Source organism: Neomonachus schauinslandi, chromosome 9 (genome assembly GCF_002201575.2).
Source record: "Neomonachus schauinslandi chromosome 9, ASM220157v2, whole genome shotgun sequence".
Classification (NCBI taxonomy): domain Eukaryota; kingdom Metazoa; phylum Chordata; class Mammalia; order Carnivora; family Phocidae; genus Neomonachus; species Neomonachus schauinslandi.
Window position 1 is genome coordinate 29,759,160 of NC_058411.1, and position 22,985 is coordinate 29,782,144.

At 38.6% G+C, this 22,985-nt stretch overlaps 1 protein-coding gene across 2 annotated transcripts in view; it reads right to left on the bottom strand.

Annotated features, from left to right (window-relative positions):
* Positions 1-1,080: 1,080 nt before the first annotated feature.
* PCNX1 (pecanex 1) overlaps positions 1,081-22,985 on the bottom strand; it is a 163,040-nt gene continuing 141,135 nt past the window's right edge. For both annotated transcript variants that reach the window (XM_021679758.2, XM_044918336.1), the window contains 10 exons: positions 20,329-20,582; positions 18,031-18,261; positions 17,285-17,385; positions 16,352-16,502; positions 10,284-10,514; positions 8,834-9,108; positions 7,225-7,430; positions 3,503-3,945; positions 3,014-3,154; positions 1,081-2,803 (listed from right to left, as the gene is read on the bottom strand). In XM_021679758.2, the coding sequence (XP_021535433.1) occupies positions 2,663-2,803; positions 3,014-3,154; positions 3,503-3,945; positions 7,225-7,430; positions 8,834-9,108; positions 10,284-10,514; positions 16,352-16,502; positions 17,285-17,385; positions 18,031-18,261; positions 20,329-20,582 (2,174 nt within the window). In that variant the 3' untranslated portion in view covers positions 1,081-2,662. The remainder of the gene's footprint in view (positions 2,804-3,013; positions 3,155-3,502; positions 3,946-7,224; positions 7,431-8,833; positions 9,109-10,283; positions 10,515-16,351; positions 16,503-17,284; positions 17,386-18,030; positions 18,262-20,328; positions 20,583-22,985) is intronic.

A 22,985-nucleotide genomic window follows, 5' to 3' on the forward strand; every position in this document is an offset into this window, starting at 1 on the left:
TACTTAATGGAAGCATGGATATTTGTATGTAATAATTCAGGTCCAATTATTGTTAAGACATGATTCTTTCTTTGAATTATCACTGCTTCCTCTGACATAATTATTAGAAAAGTATTTCGATTTTCAAAAGACTATCAGTTTTAGACTTAAAAAAATAAGAACAGGGCTCCTGGTAGGGGTCCCTAATTCATAAATTCACTAAAGGGCTATCTGATAATAAAATTCAACTTGTTTTGAGATGAATGTCCATAGTTGCTACCCCAAATCAAGACCCAATATATATGTTCTGTATAAAATCTAGTCTTGTGTTTTTAGACTATGGTAATGTGTTTAACAATTGGGGGTGGGAAGTTAGGAATAAAAATAATTCTAGCCCTTCAGACTGAATCATCTGAAGCCCAGGTTTTTTTTACCCCCATGTAAAAAATGAATTATCTTCCATTTAAGATTGAAAGGGCTCCATTTATCTTCCCATCTAGGTAATGACCATGAAAAGATCATCTTCATTTCAGAAAGAGAACAAGCAGCAGGAATCATAACTCCTTTGAGAATATCTTAAATAAATATAGATGGTTAGACAGACAGATCATATATTCAGTTTCAGAAGAGAAAAATAAAAGCCTGAACCTTAATGACATACTGTGAATTTGCCAAAATGAGGCAAATACAGAATACAGAATGTCACGACAATATCAGGAAAATACATTTTAATTGGTCAATTTAGCAAGGGTACCCTTTGTGTAAAGGTTCAGGAGATCCCTCGACAAATGTTTTAAAAAGTAAATTTTGAAAAGTGTGAAGTATGGAAACATCAGCACAAGGCACACTAGGTCCTAAATTACCACAAAAATTTTAAATTAGAAAAGGGCCAAACAGATGAAAGTGCAGTCGGGTGGCGTGTATTAGCTACTTAGTTTTCTTTCCTTCTGCTGAAGTGTTATGCTACTCTGGAGGAGCAACAGTAGGGAGCGAGGAGGGAGACAGCTCCTCTCTCCTGTCACCTCATCAGAAGACACTTTAAGCCTGTGCCATCCAATACAGGAGCCACCAGGCAACATGTGGCCAGCGAGTACTGGAAATATGAATAGTGCCACATGCTGAATGAGTTAACACTTTGGGTGCATTGGATTCACTAAATTACAAGATTAAAATCGATTTCACCTGCTTCTTTTTACTTCCCATTTACAGCGGGGTAGAAAGATGGCTGCTCCTAAATGCTCAGAGGAGATACACAGTCGTCTTTGGAGTTTCACACAAAGGGGGAAAGTTTTCTGAAGGCTCTAAAAAATGCCAAAAGTTGAAAATTAAATCTACACTGCAGTTTCCACCTAGCCCAATTGTAAATCTGAATTATATATTTCCCTGAATACACGCATATTTTTTAAAAAAACCAATAAAATTTATGAGACAACATATTAAGTCAATTTCACAGTTATAAATATTTCAAATTACACCTACACACTATAAATTACAGGAAATAAAATTCAAGTAATAGAAAAAGAAGAGAGGAGCAAAATAAAAGGTGAGGTTATTTAGAGAGGGATATATCAGTAAGAACTGCACCATTGGGATAATTTCGTTCGAAAAAATTCTGCTTGACTAACTGAACTCCATGTGAATAACTTCAAGAGCTAATAACTCTTACAACAAAAGCAATGAATTCTTTCTTTAAATTCCCGGATGTTCATCTTTGTCTTTGAAAAACAAAAATCTTTTCTTCCCAGCACTGACCCCAGCAGAGCTTGCCCCAAGTGGAGAGAAGCAGAGGGCCTGGGCCACCTGGTGCTGGGGCTCATCTGACATGTGGACACAGGAGTTGGCAGTAGTGTTCACAGGACCGATGCACTGACTGTTATCTCCGGGAAATGCCAAAGGTGAAGCTCAGTGTGTCTTGCGATTTAGCATTCATTTTAAAGAAAACACCCAATGTACTGGCATGAAGTACACACCCTAACAGAAAATGAGCAGCACGGTTTCTGCTATGTATGTTTAAGGAAAGGGAAGGGGTTAATCCCAAAGGCAATTTAAATAATGGTATTTTATTTTTATATATAAATAAATGTTCTGAGAAATCTCAGACTTTAGTGCATTGTTGTAAAAAATTAGTGCAGTTTTCTCATTAAAGTTTTTAGCGCTCAAGGAATAAGATAAATCTATGTCTGTTCATAGTCTCTTTCACTGTACATTAAACGTTCACACTGCGAAATGTCTAACTGAAGGTTTCTATACTGGTCTGTTCTTAAAAATCAAGGTAAATGGATTTCATGTTCTGTGACAAAACATGGCAATTATTTTTGGCAAAGAAATTAGAAAAATATGAGATCGTAGTTTAGAAATGAAGAGCTTGTTGATGTAAAGCATAGGCAATACATAGGAAAAAGCTTTTTTTAAGATTGTATTTTTAACAGAACTTTATCCTTCATGCAAAATGTTTTCTCGGCAGCTAACTTAAAAAAATATTTCAGCTTTATTTGGGGATGGAGACAGTGACAGGAGTCAGGGTGAAGGGCGAAGGAGAGGCGCTTAACTAAGCCTGCTCTCCGTCCCAAGTCTCTCCCATACAGGAGCAAAGGAATACCCGCAGGCATCTTCCACGCACTCCTCTCCTTTTCCAACGTCTTGGAATGGAGAGGGCAAAGAAACGTAGTTATAAAACACTGGCTCACACTTCGGCCCCAAGTTCTAGTACCCCCGTTTCAATGACAGTCACATATTTATCATCAATCTGGACCAGAAGTACTGTCTTGTCGATGTGGGATCTAGTACCTGGATCTCTGCTGCAAGGCACCCATCGGTGAATCACCTGATGATTCAGAATACAGTAAGTTAGTGAGAGACCTTGAAAACATTCACAAAATTCACTCAAAATTAGAGGTAGTAATTCTGTTCGGTAATTTAATAAGCAAAAGGTACATTTAAAAAAACATACGCATAAATTATCCAAACACATGCAAACAAGTCAGTCAGGCTACAAAAAAGTGAGCACATGGGTCAGCTTCGTGAGAGAACTTACATGGCCTTCCATGCCCTCCTGAGGACTCCAGTCTTTCCAGCTGTTTCTCCCAGCTTTTAACCGAATAGCCTCCTCAGGCCACTGCAGCTCTTTCCTTTTTGACAGGTTGATCCCATCCAGAATCTGACTGGGATCGACAATCTGTATTGCAAATAAATACGGGTCATTTCCAATTCAATTTTTTCTGGATGATGACAAATTACATAATCTCAAACAAAATTTCTTTTACAGACTCGTTGCGTCTCAAGTTCTCCACTGCCTATAACTGAACAAAAAACAATCTAGAGGGCCACCTCCTGAATTCCTTTTAGCCCCCTGGCTGACCTTACTGCAACGGCCACACACCAGCAGCTGGCAACATTCAAACATATGCTAGTCTTCAGCCTAAGTAACAGGAAGGTGTGTTCTCATCAGAATCCTTCACTCGACAAACGAGAAGTAAAAACAAATGAGTGACACAAACAGCACAAGAACCATGTGCTTACTCACTTGGACTCGGTAAATCACGTCCCCCCTTTTGGCCTGTGAATTATTGGCAGGACTTAAGGTGTTGCCTGGCTGGGCGTCAGTGGCACTGCTCTGACCTCCCTCTGTCCCAAGAAAGCCCACGAGAGTGTGATGTTTGCAGGCCGGGATGCTCTGGCTGGAGCTGCTGGAAGAAGGCAGGCCATGCTGCACGCAGGCCATGCCGCTCTGACCGGAGGGCTCCATCTGGTTCACCATAGAGAGGCGGGACTGGATGGAGGACGGTAAGTTTCGAAGCGATATCTGACTCGTGGAAGAGCGCCGACAAGGCACAAATCCCGTGGTGGACATCCGGAGGGACGAGTGCCGGCTGCTGTAGCAGTAAGAAGACTGGCTGGCCACTGAGGCGCGAGCAGGGGACTGTCTGACCAGGCTTGACTGTACGGAGTGGGAGCTGTGGCTAGTGCCTAGCGAAGGATAAACAACAACAGCATTCTAAGTGCAATGATTCAAACACGGGTTTTTTTTTTTTTCTTTGTAGTTTCTAAGAGCTTTTCCCTTAAGTAATTACTTGGTCAATTCACTGAATTTAAATTATACCTAAAACTTTTTTTAAAAAAGTTTATATTTATACCTACAACTTTTTTAAAAAAGATTTTATTTGAGAGAGAGAGTGCAAGAGAGCATGCAAGCGTGCACATGCACACGTTGGAAGAGGGATAGAGGCAGAGGGAGGGACAGAATCTCCAACAGACTCCCTGTTGTACGTGGAGCCCGATGCAGGGCTTGATCTCCCAACCCTGAGACCATGACTTGAGCCAAAACCAAGAGTTGGACACTTAACCGGCTGTGCCATCCAGGCACCCCTATACCTAAAACTTTTAATGTTGTCAAAAAGAAATAAATATCTGAGATCTGTTTTCTTGTGTGGTTTTGATAATAATTTTAATTTGCTAATGCTTTTTAAAATTAAAATTCTGGGACAAAACCAAGACATATAATTTCAGCAAGTATCAGGATTTAACACTGAGATGAATCCTAAAATATCTTCCACAGAAATATTTCAGAATAATAAGAATGCCTCTTTAATATTTCAGAAATGAAATATCTCATGAAATGAGACCACAAGAAATATTTATTAAGGATCTACTATGTGGTAAGATCTGTAACTACTACTTCTCAAAAGTATAGAATTAATGTCCTTTCAATCCATTCCAATGACAAACTACACAGTCTATAGAGAGATGGTGATACCACACTGTAATTTTCATATCCATTAAGGGATTACTACTAAATATGAATTATCAGTGATACTGAACAGCAGGTCCTTCTGTGTTGGTTTGATATGATTCCTCAGGTTCATCTTTTTCCTGACTTATTATAATAGTAATGTGAAGATTAGGAAATAATTAACTATATTGAAAAAATTGCTCCGTGTACTTTCTATCTGAAAATAAAGAGCTGATCAAAATAAGAGCATTTAAAAAAGCACAATGAAAGTTCTAGCTTTTCACTCAGAAGTTACAAAAGAACATACAAAATGTTGGTAATACATCTATTTTGAGTCTTAATTCCAATGCTATTGGATTTTTTTTTTTTTAAGATTTTATTTATTTATTTGAGAGAAAGAGAATGAGAGAGAGAGAGCACATGAGAGGGGGGAGGGTCAGAGGCAGAAGCAGGCTCCCTGCCGAGCAGGGAGCCCGATGCGGGACTCGATCCAGGAACTACAGGATCATGACCTGAGCCGAAGGCAGTCGCTTAACCAACTGAGCCACCCAGGCGCCCTGGATTTTTTTTTTTTAACTTAACAGTAAATGTCTTAAGACTTCATCTCATTCATGTGAAGCAGTAGGGGAAAAGACAGTACTGAATCAACCAACCAGCCATATGAAAACAGATTAAATATGATTCCTACTGCATACCAGGTGGATGACAGATCTTGTGTAAAAAGAAAATTGGTGAAAAACAAAAACAGAAAGACCAAACCCTCATGCCTTGGGATAGGAAAAATTTTCTTAAGTAGGATATAAAAAGTACTAATCATAAAAGAAAAGATCAGTAAATTGCTGTACACTAAAATAAAGAACTTTTGTCAAAAGAAGATGAGCCACCCTTCTTAGGAAGAGAATGGGAAGACAAGGGATAGAATGGCAAAAGATATTTGTAGTACAGAAAGCTGAGAAAAAACTCAAACACAAAATATACAAATAAGAAAAAGATAATCATGGAACTAGAGGGTATTATGCTAAGCGAAATAAGTCAGTCAGTGAAAGACAAACATCCTATGATTTCACTCATATGTGGAATTTAAGAAACTAAACAGAGGAACAAAGGGGAAGGGAAAGAAAAATAAGATAAAAACAGAGAGGGAAGCAAACCATAAGAGACTCTTAACTATAGAGAACAAACTGAGGGTTGCTGGAGTGGAGGTAGGTGGGGGATGGGGTAAATGGATGACGGGCATTAAGGAGGGCATTTGTTGGGATGACCACTGGGTGTTGTATGTGGGTGATGAATCACTGGATTCTGCTCCCGAAACCAGTGCCGCACTGTATGTTAACTAACTTGAAATTAAATTAAAAAAAAGAAAAGAAAAAGATAACCAAAGAGAAAAATGGGCAAGAGACTTAATAGGTACTTCAAAAAGAGGAACAGGTGATAAACTGATTTAAAACCTTCCAATCTTAGGCATCAGAGCAATGTAAATTATAACAATGAATTAAAGATCACCCTTCTCCCGTCCCTCTCAGCAAGCAGGGAGCAGAGATGGGAACTAGTAATACTCCACGCTGGTGAAAGGTTACAGGATGGGCATTCCGATGTATGACTGGGGAGAGTACCAATTGGTAAAAAACAAACAAAACAAAACAAAAACAAACAAAAACTTGCTAGAAAGATTTTTGGCATTATGTGTCATGAATCTTAAATATTCTCATAAACTTTGACTTAATGATTGCATTTTTAAAGTCTCTAGCCCAAGAAAATAGTGATTACAAAGTTTATTATAACATTCAGGAGAAACCAAATCATTGTCCAATGAAAGAGAAGTTAAATAAATTATACTAAATATTACTAGCCTTTAAAAATGATACTTTCGAGGGGCACCTGGGTGGCTCAGGCGTTAAGCGTCTGCCTTCAGCTCAGGTCATGATCCCAGAGTCCTGGGATCGAGCCCCGCATCGGGCTCCCTGCTCTGCGGGAAGCCTGCTTCTCCCTCTCCCACTCCCCCTGCTTGTGTTCCCTCTCTCGCTGTCTCTCTCTGTGTCAGATAAATAAATAAAATCTTAAAAAAAAAAAAGATACTTTCGAAGAAATGATATTCCAAGTAATACACATATTTAATATAAATAGGATAATGTCCAACCAGGAATCAAACAAAATATTCTTTTTACATATTCCAAGTAGGTATACAGAATTCTCTCTTATTTCTTTTTGAGAGAGAGAGATGAGAGACACAGAGAGAGAAAGCGAGCACACACGCGTGAGTGGGAGGGTAGAGGGGCAGGGGAGTTGGGGGGTGGGAGGGGAGGGTTAGAGGGAGAGGGAGAAAGAGAATCCCAAGCAGGCTCCACGCCCAGTGTGGAGGCTGTCTCAGGGCTCAATCCCACCACCCTGAGATCATGACCTGAGCCGAAATCAAGAGTCTGACGCTTAACTGAGCCACCTGGGCGCCCAGCAGATAATTCTCTTTATACACGCATACTAAGAGGCTAAGTTCAATACATACTTTGTTTTCACATTACCTAGTGCTGGAGGATAAGATGTGACCAGTGGATGGAGTCCTGCTCCCGACCCTGGCGCTGGATTTCCAGTGCTTCCCTGGGATACACTGCTATGGGGGTCACTGGCACTCGTGGCATTGTTGCTGGTGCAGGACATCCCACCTCCGGTGTCCGCATCTTCAATATTGCCACCGCTGTTACAGCCAGCCCCACACCCTTTCCTTAACCTAGGAACAAACACCAGAGTAAGCAGCATTACCCCCCGATCACTTCAAGACAGGTGTCTTACTCTATTTCTAGCTATTCTGAATGGTTAATGCTACAAATGTTCATCTTTGAAAGTCTTCATGGCGCAGTCAATATTAGAAACAAAAAAAAGGCAGCTATGTTTTCAAAGAATGGCCTAAGGACTATCCCCCCCCTTACTCTCACTGCCTCAATTCTTCCCAATCCACCTTCACTTTTTATCATCTTTCCCAATCTTTTCATCTTTCCTTAGCCATAATAAACTGCACATAACAAAACTGTACCATTAAGATAGCAATAGGATTCTTGCCAGTGTCTTTTCAGTGCCTCTGAAGTGTGCAACTCCTGAAAACCTAATTTCTGCTGTAGCACACTTGGAAGAGAGCTGCTGCAATCATTTTTCCTTTTTTTTTTTAAATCTAGGGTGACCAACTATCCTGAGTTGCCCACAACTGTCTCAGTTTGGCACTGAAAGTCCTGCTTCCCAGGACACTTCTCAGTCCTGCGCAAACTGGGACAGCTGGGCACCTTAATCTCTACACCATTTCTCTCGAGGGAAGAGAACTCAACCTCTTTGATGCAATTCCAGCACAACGGATAATTTTTGAAAAGAAATTTCTTCGAACACCACTGTGGTTTATGTTCTTCTTTCTGTTTGGATAGGGACTGATGTTAAAATGGTGAGACTTTTTTTTTTTTTTTTTTGAGTATGCCTGTTTGAGAGTTTGCCACCCTAATCCCACATTCTGTTTTTCCTAAGTTCTGTTATTTAAGGATCTAAACAAAAGCTTGTAAGAAACTGAAAAGATCCTCTCTGATTTTTCTTCACTATCCACCAAACTATGATGTTCCTATACTGAACACCATAATTTACCAGACAAAAGGCAGAGAAAAAATTCATGCGCACTCGAAGGTACGAGAGATCTGAGGTCGGAGTGAGGACTGGATTGTGAAGATGGCAGAAAGAGTTTCGGCAAGTACGGCGTGCTCCCCCTACTGCCAGAATGGAGGAACACAGAAGGTGAGCAACTTGCTCAAGCGTCCTAGGTTTTTCTCTCATTTGCTGTGTGTTGGCCCACACATCCTAACAGTGGAGCTATGCTGCGATACAGAGTCACAAAAGTTAAAGAAAGGAGGACTGTTCAAGATTCTACGAAATGCTGGATCAGTGGTTCTTAAGAGGGTTGTACGTGAGATTTATCTAATAAGAGTCTGAAGATAAAAATGCTCAGACTCCTTTCTAAAGTTCCTAACAGAATAGGTTTATATTGTGTCATGGCATCTGTATTTTTTCTGTAAGCTTTCCAGGTGATACTCATGCAAACTGCCTCGAGGAAGAGAGTCAGAACACACCACCACTGAAATATGCAACCACATAGCTCACCTGTGCCAGGTTGACACTATGAAGTTTCTGATATTTCCCAAACTGATAGGTCCCCCAAGGACTTCTTTAAGCTGTTCATGGCTGTCAGAGTAAGAAGTTGTCAGGGGTGAGACAAAGATTGGGTAGCCAATAGGCTGATCACAAGAGGAGTTTATCATGTTTCTCAGAGCTTGTTTCGCATTTTGGATGCTACCTCTCTCCGGGTTACGGTTACGTAGAAAAACAAGCTCTTGCTGTTGTCCTGCCCAAAGACCTCGGACGCATTCCTTATTAACCTGAAAACCAGAACACATGGGAGTCAGGTGAAGGGGCCAAGAATGAAATTCATATAAACAGAAAAGTATAAATGGGAGGGATACAAAAGACATATGAGAACCAACTGTGAAAAGCAGGAAATAAATACAAGTAGGTCACATTTGAACAGGAGTTCATCAATTTTCCATTGTCACCAGTGGGCTGTTAAATAATAAGCACATGTAGAACTCTTTTCCCTGGTCTGTCTGGTAAAAATATCAAGTTTTCCAGGGGCGCCTGGATGGCTCAGTTGGTTAAGCGACTGCCTTCGGCTCAGGTCATGATCCTGGAGTCCCGGGATCGAGTCCCGCATCAGGCTCCCTGCTCGGCAGGGAGTCTGCTTCTCCCTCTGACCCTCCTCCCTCTCATGCTGTCTCTCATTCTCTCTGTCTCAAATAAATAAATAAAAATCTTTAAAAAAAATTAAAAAATTAAAAAAATATCAAGTTTTCCAAATTAATAATGCACTGAATTTTGTAACTGAGATAACAGATATATTTGACAGAAAGGAGCAGTAACAAATATTCAGAGTTAAAAGGATGTTTGTGACTTTGCAGGTTGATTAAATGAAGTAGATAAAAAGTGAATCATTATTAACTATTAAAATAAAATTTCAGAAATTATGTCTCCTAAAGCCGTGAGATGTTTAAAAAAGCAACAAACAAGGGGAGGTGGGTGGGGGGAAGGGATAACTGGGTGAAGGATTAAGGAGGGCACTGGATGTAATGAGCACTGGGTGTTATATACAACTGATGAATCACTAAATTCTACCTCTGAAACTAATTTTAAAAAAAGACAAACAAAAAAAACAACAAAAAGTACAAGCTGTGGTATTAATTTGCAACCTGGAAATCAAATTAGCAATATAGTGCTGATCTTTTAAGAAGAGATGTTGCCCAGAGAGCATATATAATAGATAAAAGACTGCCAAAACAGAAATAAGCAAAAATTTTAAGACTTTATGGCACATGAGAAAATTTCAGAGGATAGAAAAAATTACAAAATAAATCAAATTAAGTGCTCATAAACAATCAATGCTAATGTAGTATGGTCATTTTTTTTCCTATAAAAAGAGTTTCACTTTTTAAAGTTGGGATAAGGTTATGTAACTTCCATTTTTTTTCCCCAGACACAAATAAATGCTTCAAAAACTTACCTTAATGACCCTGAAGCTCAGGTAGCGTCTATTCAGCATGATGATCTTATATTCATTGGTGCCATCATCCATGACATGCCGCAGAGCAAGAAGGGAGGGAGAGTTGGCAAGGACTGCACTCCGCCACGCAGGGTCCCCTTCATGGGCTATTACGAGGTTCTTTTCATGAGACACAATGGCTTCGTAGAGCACAGTAGGGTCATCATACTCATCTGGAGAAGTGAAATGATCCTAAATAGAGAAATAAAAAAATATAAACTTTACAGGAAGAGAAGGACTTCCAGTGGAATGATAAACGCTTCTTCAGTTACTAATCAGTTACTAAACGAAAATTCTGAAAAACTGGTTTAATATGAGTATTTCATATCCGCACATATTATTATTGTTGGAGATAGTCTTAAATTTAACCAGGTTAGGAATTAGCTCATTATTGCCATACTATTTTTTTTTTTAAGATTTTACTTATTTGACAGAGAGAGACACAGTGAGAGAGGAAACACAAGCAGTGGGAGTGGGAGGGGGAGAAGCAGGCTTCCCGCTGAGGAGGGAGCCCGATGCGGGACTCAATCCCAGGACCCTGGGATCATGACCTCCACCGAAGGCAGACACTTAACGATCTGAGCCACCCAGGCGCCCAGTAGTGTTTCTTTTTAACGAGGCATTTTTAACATAAAGCCACATCTCTAGAATGATTCCAATATAGCATTTTATCTCATGTAGTTAAGATAATAAGATTAAGGGTCCTAGTCCTAAAGAAGCTAGTCAAGTCTTCCCTGAGAAATCTCTTGGTCTATGTAACAACCACTCCTGCATTCCACAAGCCGTTATTTAATACCTCTCATGTGGGGGATTCTATGGCAGAGAGCATGGATGAAAAAGGAATATGTGGAATCTATCCCCCCTTCAGAAACAGTGCAAATTAATAGCGGATCCAGGACGTATACCCACATAACCATAACACGAGTCTGAACTTCTGAAGTGAGGAGTATACAATCGTAGATATTCATAGTTGGGAGGTTGATAAATTTTTACATCCAGGTAAAGTAACTGATTTCTACTCAAGCCAAGTGACCAGACTGTGTGTGATATCTGAGGGGAGATGGGTGAGTGTAAGAAGGCAAGCTCCCCAATGATGCACCTCCACATCTAGGGACTAGCCTATATGAGAATAACAAAAGTATTCACTATATATGTGAATAATGCTTCATAATGTAAAAAGTTCTGCAACATGTTTTTTCCCTGAACTCTTACAACCTTGCCAAGCAGGTTCAGTACATAATACCGGCATTTTGCAAATATCAAATCTGAAGTTCAAAGAGTCATAGCTGCTTCCTAGGTTTAGAAAGTTAGTAAATGATTAAGCCAGGACTTAGAACACATGTTTAAAGAGAATTTATCATTCTGATTTTTAAAAGTATATGATTACAAATGTTAACTGAAAAACCTGTCAAGTCTAGCTGCTGTGATTAGGGAAAGTTATACAATGCAGGTGGTTTTGAATTGGATCTGAAAGAATGAAGACAATGGCAGTGGCTGGAGATAGGCGCTATGCTGCAAAGGGAGAGAGCTCCAGGCAAGACACCCTACAGGGGAGAAGCACAGGTCAGTGAAGAACATACAGGTGATGACAGCCTAAAGTCTCTCTGGGGAATTGGGTTTCTATTACGTTGCCAGGCAGCACTGTGCTAGACACTGGGGAAAGAGTAGTGAGCATGACAGATACAAGCACTGTTCTCATGGAACTTAGGGTCTAGTTAGAAAACACTAAAAAAAAAATTAGAAAACTAGCTTTTAGCCAGATTGTGGAGCATCTCCCCTGTACCTTGTCCAGATTTCTTTTACCAAGCTGGTGCACTCCCCTCTCCAATGCTTTGAGCATTGGTTCTTAACAGCTCACAGTTATTCCCTCCTCTCAGAACTGCCTTCAGTTGATGGAGCTGCCTGGGCAGGAAATGCCAGGGGAGGTTTGTTCCCCCACTTGGGTGTGGGGGGCTCAAGGTACACCATGTAACTCCTGGTGATACTGACACTCCAGAACTCACTCTAAACCAGTGGAAGCTAGAATTCAGTTGAAACAGTTTTGCTTAGCTCCTTCCCTGTTCTTTCCTGCTTCCCTCCCTTCCTTACAAATTCCCCTGAGGGCAGGCACCCTGTCATCTCTGGCACAGGAATCCTGGACTCCGACTCTGCTTCTAAAGAACGTGGCCTAAACTAGCATTTACAACTTACAATACCTCTGTACATCATACACCAACCCTCCTGACCTTTCTTTTAAATACTGAGCTCACTTTCCTATACCAGCAGATAGCTAGACATCATATGATGCACTCTCCTTTAGGAAACAGTTCCTTTAGGGAAGGAATCCTATCTTTGTATAGTAGCGTTGGTACAATTTTTGAATGGAAAATAAAAGTGCAGACAGACATAACAGTTATACTCTTAATAAAATGGACAAAGTTGGAAATTATTAGGCATGCCAAAATAGAGTATGCTGAATCTTGCTCAAATATTTCTTTTCACTGGGCTTAAGATGGTTGGATGACTATTGTTTTAGAGGCAAAGTATTTGAAACAAGCAGAATGTCCATGAATAGGGAAATGGTTGAATAAACTGTAGTTAAAAATTATATCCTAGGATACTACAGAGCCGTTAAAAATATGGGGTGCCTCTATACGTGCTGACTTAGAAAGTATCCATGTTATACTAAATAGGGGGGGAAAAGCTTGTGTTACAGATCGTTTTATGTAGCACAAAGGAAAATATTTGTACATATGGATGGAAATGTCTATGAACTCAGGAAAATCAGAAAATATATGCATCAAATTACTAGCAGTGACTGCTTCTTGGAAGGGCCATACAATGGTATGGGGTGATGGGAATACTCACTCTTGGGTGAAGCTCACTTCTTAACGTTTTTCATTATTTTTCAAATACAAAGAGAAAATGTTCCCAGTTCTGGGAAAAGTTTTCAAAGGCATTTAAAAAATATACTTGAAAAGTTATAAGCCAATGCACAGGATATATATTTTTAAAAAAAAAACGAAACATTCATTTTACATTCACTGGCTGCCAAGCCTCATGCTAAGCAATGAAGATATAAAGATTAGTAAAAAATGATCCCTGTCCTCAACCACACACTATAAGATTTTCATCATATATCACTTATAAGCCAAACTGGACTTTGATTATTTTATTTTATTTTTAAAGATTTTATTTATTCATTTTAAGAGAGAGAGAGAGAGACAGCACAAGCAGGGGGAGAGGCAGAGGGAGAAGCAGACTTTCCACTGAGCAGGGAGCCCGACTCGGGGCTTGATCCCAGGACCTGGAGATATGACCTGAGCTGTAAGGCAGACGCCCAACCACCTGAGCCACCCTGGCGCCCCTGATTAGTTTATTTTAGTTCTAACAACCATGTATCTTCAAAGAGACTAATGAAAAAGGTAAAACAAATAAGGAGGTAAAGTGTTTTACAAAATGATTAAATAGAGGACAAGAACAGGAGAACATGTGAAAAAGGCAATTTGCTTAATTTCTCTGAGTTCTGAGTCTTCACCTACCAATCTGGGATGAAAACAATTTTTTGGATTGTGGTGGTATTATGGATGTGAGAGCACTAATATGCTGTACAACACTGTACATTTACTAAATATCACACAGATTATGACCATTTTTATTTATAAAGTAAAAACGTAATACAGTCAATTGGAGAATTAAAAAATAAAACAAAACTGCAAAGGAAAAAGCAAAAATTAAAAACACCTACAAAGTGTGCTAAACACACATTATCAAGGACTGTCTGAGAGGCAAGAGTTAAGAGAAATTTTATATTTCTAGCTTTCCAGGAACAAAACCTTTTCTTTACATAAAATAAATTATACCATTTTAAGTGTACAGTTACATGCATTTTGACAAATATGCACTGCACACCCATGTAATCACCACCACAATCTAGATCTAAAACTTTCCATCACCCCAAAAAATTCCTTCTTGTCTTTTGGCATTCAATCTCCACATCCTAAGGAATCACTAATCTGCTTTCTGTGGATATAGACTAGTTTGATTTGTTTTAGATTTTATACAAATAAAATCATACAGTATGTACTCTTTTTAAAATGTCTGGTTTCTTCCACTGTGCATAATGTTTGAGATTCATTCATGTTGTGGTATCTAACAATAGTTCATTTCTTTTTACTGCTAAGTAATATTCTATCATGTAGATATACCATAATTAGTATGTTCATCTGTTGATGGACATTTGAGTTGTTTCCAGTTTGGGGCTATTACAACTAAAACCACTATGCACACATGTGTGTAGACATAGACTTCCATTCTCTTAGGTAATTATCTAGGAGGGGAATTGTTGGGTTGTATGGAATGTGTATGCATATCCTTTCTTTTAATACATAAGCTTATTGTTACTTTTGTGGGTTGGGTTTTCGTGAGTATATAAATCATGAAATATGTGAGTATAATATATGAGTATGAACTTTGGAGATTACCAGTACTGATTTACAGATCTTTTCTTGGCCCAAGAGTCCCTCATGGGCAACCCAACATCTGGCTCAAAACTCAGTTAAGTGGTTGTTTCTGGCTACTATAGGTCAATCTCACCCTCCTCAAAGGTGTATCAGAATTATGGAATTTCTCCAGGCTGCATTTGCGTTCTCTATCTTCCCCCCTGCCACCAGCCCTCCATGGCTCCCGGGTTCCTGATTCCAACTCCTTACCCCCACTGTTTGTCACTGTTGTTGTTAGTCATGGCTAATGAGAGTGAGCTGTAGTGTGTAGCCCAAGTGTGTTGGGCCAAATAGAAGGTAGAGAAACACTGTCACAGGCAATAATGCCATAGCCAAAGGAACATGTAAGGAAATGGACCTGGCAGCAACAGGTAAGAGCACCTGTAGGGAGAGACAGGGGCAAAGACCTAAGGTATCAGAAAATTCCCTGTGCCTCAGTTTCTCCTCTGACAGTTGGAGAGGAAACACCTGTCATAATGTTTAGAATTAACTGAAGATGTCGATCTGGAGCTGTTAGGTAATCATGCTGTATAAACCAGAGTATTTCTTACATAGATATATTAATCAGTGCCTTTTAAGAAATTCTAAAGTTTTAAAAACATTTTAATCTAAAGTCATTATCTTTTTCATTTAAACACACTGACTTGGCTCAAAACTGTAAAGGTAGTCTGAAGATAGACAACTCTATTTGTTCCCAAATGTATATTTTCTCCATGATCCTCAAAATAGTCTTCCATTTTCCACAGAGACTTTCAAATAATATATCCCTTGTCAGTAATCTCCTAAATAATATGGAACAGTGACTTTATTCTAACAGTTTAGATCACAGTAAAATCACTTGAGGAGTAATTCACCCTTTATTTGGGGGAAAAAAAGATCAAACAGATTTGAGTACAGCAGTTGCATTTTAATGAGGCTTATCATGTGGTCTTTGTCATCAGATCTGACGACTATTGTTCAGTGGAATGATTAGAGTAGCAAGTACCAGTACTTAATTTCCTAATAGAGTCTTGAAATGATCCAGGGCTCTGGATATATACTTTGGGTCCACATTTTAATTTTACTACCCTACTAGGATTATTTAACTAAGGCTAAATCTGTCCTAACCATCCATTATTCTATATAACATGCTACATGAAGCTCATCGCTCAGTAACAGTAGCGCTCACAACCCTCCTGAGATGTTTGTTTACCACACTGCACTGGGAGATGGCTAACATTCCCCTACAGAAGAGGCTTGAATTACAATTATGTGAAATGTGAGGTCAAAACAAGAATTATAAGGGCCAGAGAGCTTTATTTCTAGTCTGTCACTGCTGACAGTTTTCCTCAAGTTCATGTCCAGATCAGTCACTCTCTGATATTAATATTCATATTTACCCTTAGAAACACAGGTTCAGGCTTCTAAGAGCTAATATCTTGGCATAAATCATGTTTCTCTGTGTTTCATATAGTATTTCTCAAAAGGTTCCTAAGAAACGTAATTTGGAAGTCAAATGAAGAAGTGCCATTAAACACCAGTAATGCATTATAATTCTCCTCTTCTTACCTGATGAAGTTTAATGGACATGCGGATTCCCGGGACTACGACTTTCCTTAGCAATTCCATGTCAGCGAAGATCCATTCATCTCGAATTGAAGAAATACGGAAATCTCCCTTAAATAGGGCATGCAATCCATAGAGGAATGACTCTAAATTACTGTTAGGATTGGAGATAAAAATTTACATATTTTGACAAAGAACTTCCATTACACTGATTCTTACATGTGGTTGTGCATCAGAATCATCTGGGAGTGTTTTGCAAATACAGAGTCCAATGACTATACTAATGTTAGAACCCCTGAGTCAGAATCACAAGGGACAGGGGCCCATTGATCTGGGGCCCTTGTTTACGAACCACTGTAATAATAAGCCCATGAAAATAAACAACAGACAAAGAGTATATAAGTCACAAAAACTTAAATGGAAAACATGTAGTAATCACAAAAGAAATGTAAAATATATAGTATTTCTTAGTTCTAATTCATTCAGATGCATATGTCAAGAAATCCAGCTTATATTTATACTTCCAAAAATCTAATGTACTATATTAACTATATTAAAAGCATAAATGCTCTGGACAAAAAAAAACCTACAAGGAAATATGGAAAAATAAAAAGAGGTAACTCATTAGAAAAATAGATGTAAAATGGGAGGAGACCAATCAAACTTTATGGGCGATTATTTTTAAAAATGTCTTAAATCCATTAAATTCTTATTATCAGTAGTTACTGCACATGTGTGATTTTTAAAAGCCAGCTATTAACCACTTGGGAGAACTCAACTATGTTCAACAAAAGACCTATAAAAAAACAGTATCAGAAGAGACTTTTGCAATAAATTAGCATAGAATGCTTCCATGAAAAGCTATTTCAGACTTTTCAGATCTACGTTATACAGCTTCTCCTACTCTATTCCTGAAAACAGAAATGCCTTCCTTACCTGGACATATGGTGGGATGCGGTCCCCAAAGCTCTCCGTCCCAGAACGCAAAGTCCATAACAAAGAGTCACCAGGGATGAATCTTTGTCGACATCCAGTGGCTTTGAAAAACAAAGAACATTAGTTATCAGAAAGGTATAAAGGTATTTAAGAAATAGGAAGACAGCTAATAAATCAGAGAGGATGAAGAGCTCAACTAATACATAATTTCTAGGTCTTTAGTTCTAATGAGAAGAAACTTAAATCAGTTTAAAATGAAGTATGAATGTATATGAGGAGTTTCTTTGAAACCTTTAAATAAAATCTAATGCTTTATAATACTGGAATATACTTAAAAAAAACAAACAAACCTGACTTTTATAAAGTATTAGGATCTTAGCAAAACATCTCAAAGAAAATACTTAGCGGCATACATCATTACTGATAATGTCTTCTGAAAATACAATATTCTATCTATTAATTAGTTGTTTCTGGACATAAGGTGGAGGCAGGCTATTAGTGACAGCTGCATTAGCCTACTAGCGACTATACCAGAGTAAAGAAAAACAAATTGATGGTTATCTGTGGAATACTGCTTCCCCTCAACCTCTGAATTTCTTTTTAACGAGTGAAGGTTCTCTTACCCAGAAGATGGTCAGAAAGAAGAAGGTCTGGAAAAACTGACCTCATAAAAACAAACGGGGATATTCTTTCCATCTCTGAAAAAATGGACTCAAAGAGTTACAAATAAAGTACAAAACCTCTACCTTCGCTCTTCGGGAAGAGCAATACTCTATCCAGTTGAGGTAAATCACACAGAAACTCTCCCTGGATATGCCAGCCAGTCGATGGTCATAGTCTTCATCAATGTTTGGATTAAATGTTGGGTCCACATCAACATAATTTCGATCTGCACACAGACGTAGTCCTTCCTGCATTGTCTCATTGGCTAGCCACTCCTCCAGTTTAGAAGAAGTTGTAACATAATAAATGATACCCTAAAGGGGGAAGATTAAAAAAAAAAAAAGCAAAAAACAAAACCCAAGTTACAGTTTGAATTAACTCTAATTCCTCATTAAATAAATTCCAACAGCTTATACTGATTGTATAACTAAAAAATATTTTATTCTAGCTCAATACCCTAAGAATACATTTTAGGAATGCTGTAAAAATATACCTCAGGCCTTTCTGGATGAACAGTTATTTTACTTTAAAAGTCACAACCATAAATTCATCAAGACAAACTCAAAACAATTCTTTTGATCTTAGAGCTTTTGAATTTAGGACATTTTAAGAGAGAGAAAAACTTTACTGTGATGCATTTCTCATAGAAAGTTATTAAATCATCTTGTGATGCTAGGTCAAGTAATAGAAATAGAATAGTAAAGCAACAGAAATATACCTACTTAGAACCAGAGATAGAAAATGCCATATACACAAAGAGACACAGAGCATGTAAAAATTGCAAAATCACTCTATTTAGCTTCCTGAGGTTGGGTTTAACCAACCATTAATTATAAGACTAACATTCATCCCAATCAGCACAAATAAAGTGGTACATAGAGGTAGTAACACAGATATGGAAAATCCAGATATGGGTCACTAAAATTTAGCATACATTTCCCTCTTCAAAATACTGGCTTTGCCTGCAAGCTGCCAAATCATAGCTTGCTGTAATCTTGTAATATCTTCAGCAAAAACAGAACACCTGTATAGTAAAGAATTAACCTTGCCCAAGAGAGGTTTGGTCTTTGCCCTTGGGTGCTGGGAGGTAACTTCTATTCCCTTGGAATGTCTTGCCTCTTAAGAGTCTTTTTTCCCCATGAGCTTACAGCCATGACCTCTGGAGGAGCTGGAAACTAAGGCTGGCCATGAGGGCAGTAAACCACATCAAGGTGACTAGACTCCAATAAAAACTCTACACACCAAGGCTCAGGTGAGCTTCTCTGGTTGACAACAGTCTGTGAGTACTGTCACACATTGTTGCTGGGAGAAATGGGCATTATCTGCACAACTGCACTCACAGAAGACAACTGGAAGCTCATGCCTTGGTGTCTCTGGACCCTGCCCTATATGCCTCTTCCCTTGGCTGATTTTAATCTGTATCCTTCCACTGTAATAAATCCTAACCATGAGTGTAACAGCTCTGCTGAGTTTTGTGAGTCCTTCTGGCAAATTACTGAACCAGAGAGTAGTCCGTGGGGACCCAAAATTGCAGCTGGTGTTACAAGTGAGGGTAGTTTTGGGGACCTTCCAAATCTTGCAATACTTTTATTCAGGTTATTGAAAGCAGTGCAAAGCAGTGGTTAATAGCAAGGGCTCAGGAGCTGGACAAGCCTAGATTTTAAATCCCTAACTCCACTTGCTAAGTAGAGGACACTGGGCAGGTAACTTCTGATTCTTGTTTACTTGCAAAACAGAGATGTAATATTCCTTCAGAAAACTGGGTAAGACATATATATGTATACATATGCATATTCCTTGCCCCAGTACCTAAAACATATAATCTACATATGGTAGCTATTATTCATGAACAAATGAAATAAGTTCCACTAAAAAAAGACACAGCAATACCTTAGTAGGTATACTTCACTGACTTAACGAATACTAGGGAATTTTTTTTTTTTAAAGATTTTATTTATTTGAGAGCGAGAGTGAGAGAGAGAAAGAGCACAAGAGTGGGGAGTGGGAGAGGGAGAAGCAGACTCCCTGCTGAGCAGCCCAATGTGGGACTCGATCCTGGACTCCAGGATCATGACCTGAGCCGAAGGCAGTCGCTTAACCAACTGAGCCACCCAGGCGCCCCCCCCTTTTTTTTTTTTTAAATAGACTCCAGCTGGGCGTGGAGCCCAAAGTGGGGCCGAAATTCACGACCTAAGATCGAGACCTGAGCTGAGATCAAGAGTTAGACACTTAACCAACCGAGCCACCCAGGCACCCCAATACTAGAGAATTTTTATCACTACTTAGAAGCAAAGCACAAGTATATTAAAAAAAAAAAAAAAAAGTCTTTTCCAAGAAGAACTCAGAACTGTCAGAAGATCTACCTGGGCACACACCCTTACCTTGACATAGTAAGTGGTGAGGACTTTCCGAAGATCAAAGACTTGAAGCATAGAGGCAGCACTATTGTCAGTGATACTATAACCCTCCAGAATATATTTAGTGACTATCACTTCCCAAGCTAGCCAGCGCTGGCTAAATGCAGCATTAAATGAAAGCACATGAGGAATATGGCCAGGTTCACAACAGCAAAATCCTTCATCTTCTTCAACGCCTTCAGTAATGGCCTCCACTTCCCGTTGTTGACAGTAAGTACCTTAAAGAGAGAGAGAGACTACTGCATACAAAGGAGAAAAAAAACCATATGAAGTAGAAAACGAATGCTTCAAAGACACAAGAAATTTGGGGGGGAGGGAAAAAACACCTTTTATAGTAACTGAAAGTGATTGGTTTGCCTTGGAATGTCCACTAACAAACTACAGGAAGCTCCAGAAACTAGGCATATTATATATTCACTTCCTGCAGAATCACAACATGAATTAGCACATTAAAGGTTCTGAAAATTTGTGCAGTTGCCTTCTTAATTTCCATTTACTGATCCCAAACTTTTCAAATTTGGGTTCACAATTGCATTCATATCAAATGAAGGCCAATGAGTAAAGGGACATCTCATGACGGTTTGAGTTCATTCAATAAGGGAAGAGTGGATTTAGAAGTGAATCACTGCAGGGCACACAATATAGACAGACATGTAGAACTCAAAAGAATGTGGGCTCTATTTATCAGTACCATGTCCATGTGGCAAGCAGAAATATTATATACATATATTTGGATATATAAACTGTAATGGTTCATGATAGTTTTATCTTAAATCCATAATTACTTTTTCTGTTGCCAATTCCAACAGTAATTGGATAAAATTACATTATTAGCAATTTGAAGCTTACCTGCTGATAAAGTTTCAATTAGGTATGAGCTCTGATTATTCAACACTAGCAAACAATTCTTTGAAGTTACATTCTTTTATACAAGATATCAGACATTCTCTGCATTAGTGGTACTGAAGTAAAAATACAAAATCAGAATAAATACAGAATTACACCCACAGCAATCTAGTGCCAGTAAAATATCATCTGTCACATTAATGTTTATTTTGTTCTATGGCCTTGCTTCCACTTAATTAGCAAATTCCTTAAATTCTGTAAGGACTATAAGGGTATTACACTTAATTTTATAAATGCACATATTTAAGTTATATTTTAATAACTTACATGGACTTCAAAATTTTTTTTCCTTTAAAGAGAACATATACAATCCATGTTTGAAAAACACTGTTTTTTTTTTAAAATATTTTATTTATTTATTTGAGAGAGAATACGAGTGAGGGAAAGGGCAGAGAGAGGGAGAAGCAGACTCCCCGATGAGCAGGGAACCTGATGCGAGGCTTGATCCCAGGACCCCGGGATCATGACCTGAACCAAAGGCAGATGCTTAACCGACTGAGCCACCCAGGCACCCCTGAAAAACGCTGCTTTGAGAGAAAATGATGCCATGAAAACTAGCCCCAGGTGGTAGTGGTGCTATAAAAGAGAGGCAGAAGAGGTAGGCTGGGCCGGGCTAATGAGCTGTATTGTTTAGCACTCTAGAACTCTCAACAACTCTATGATTTCATTTCTTGTTTGATTACATTGTTGAGCACTTCCAGAACAATGTCACACAGTGGTGAAAAGAAAAACCCTGGCATGAACCAGACATTAACAGGAGTACCTGCTGCAGTTGATCATCACACATGATCATGACTATAGATCTATATATACAAACTTTTTTTTTTTCCAGAATAAGGATATATGTAATTTTATAAAGTATTTTTCAAACCAATAATGGAAATGAAATTCAATCAAATGTCTCCTGGCATCTTCTGAGAGGATCATATTTTGTTGTTTTTCTCCTATAACCTATTAAAAGATGAATTCTATTAATTTGTTTTCTAATACTTAATTTCAAAGATAAAAATGAAATGACAAGGGCTCAACTACTGAGAGGTACTTAAAAAAAAAAAAAGGACTGCTAATTTCTGCTGATTCTGGGTTCTGCGGATTTTTGCATCTAGAGTCTCATGTGAGTTATATTACACTTATTTTTTAGCCAGTTTAGCCATAGTTTGACATCAGTATTACAGTGGCTCTGTAAAAAGCCTAGAGAAATTTTCCTTCTTTATCCATGTGCTAGAATAGGGTAGAGAGGGCAAACAAATTATTCAGTCTCTAGAAGAAACATCCTGAGGCTGGGGTTTTAAAATCACGGCATGAAGCTGGGTCTGTTCCTTAGATTCTATGTGTTATTACTTCATTTTATTCATTTTGTCATCTTTCTGGAAGGTCAGTCAAAGGTTTTGAAGTAAAGGAGATGACATAATGAGAGCTGTATTTTGTGCAGATCACTTTGTTAATGGTACATAGAAAAGATATGTGGCAAGAGGGAACTTGGAGATTTTGACATTTACTAAGACAGAATGAAATCCTTGTTCAGAGCAGAAGAAAGTGAACAGAGTAATTAATTAATGTGGGACATTTTTACTCTACCATACAGATCCCAAGAATATTTTCTACCCCAACATGCCCTAGTAATACATTTTGCTTAGGAAATGAAGTCAACGATAAGCATAGGAGTTAATATTAGCAACTGAAAAAAGAACTCTGAGACTCGGAGGGGGATTCTA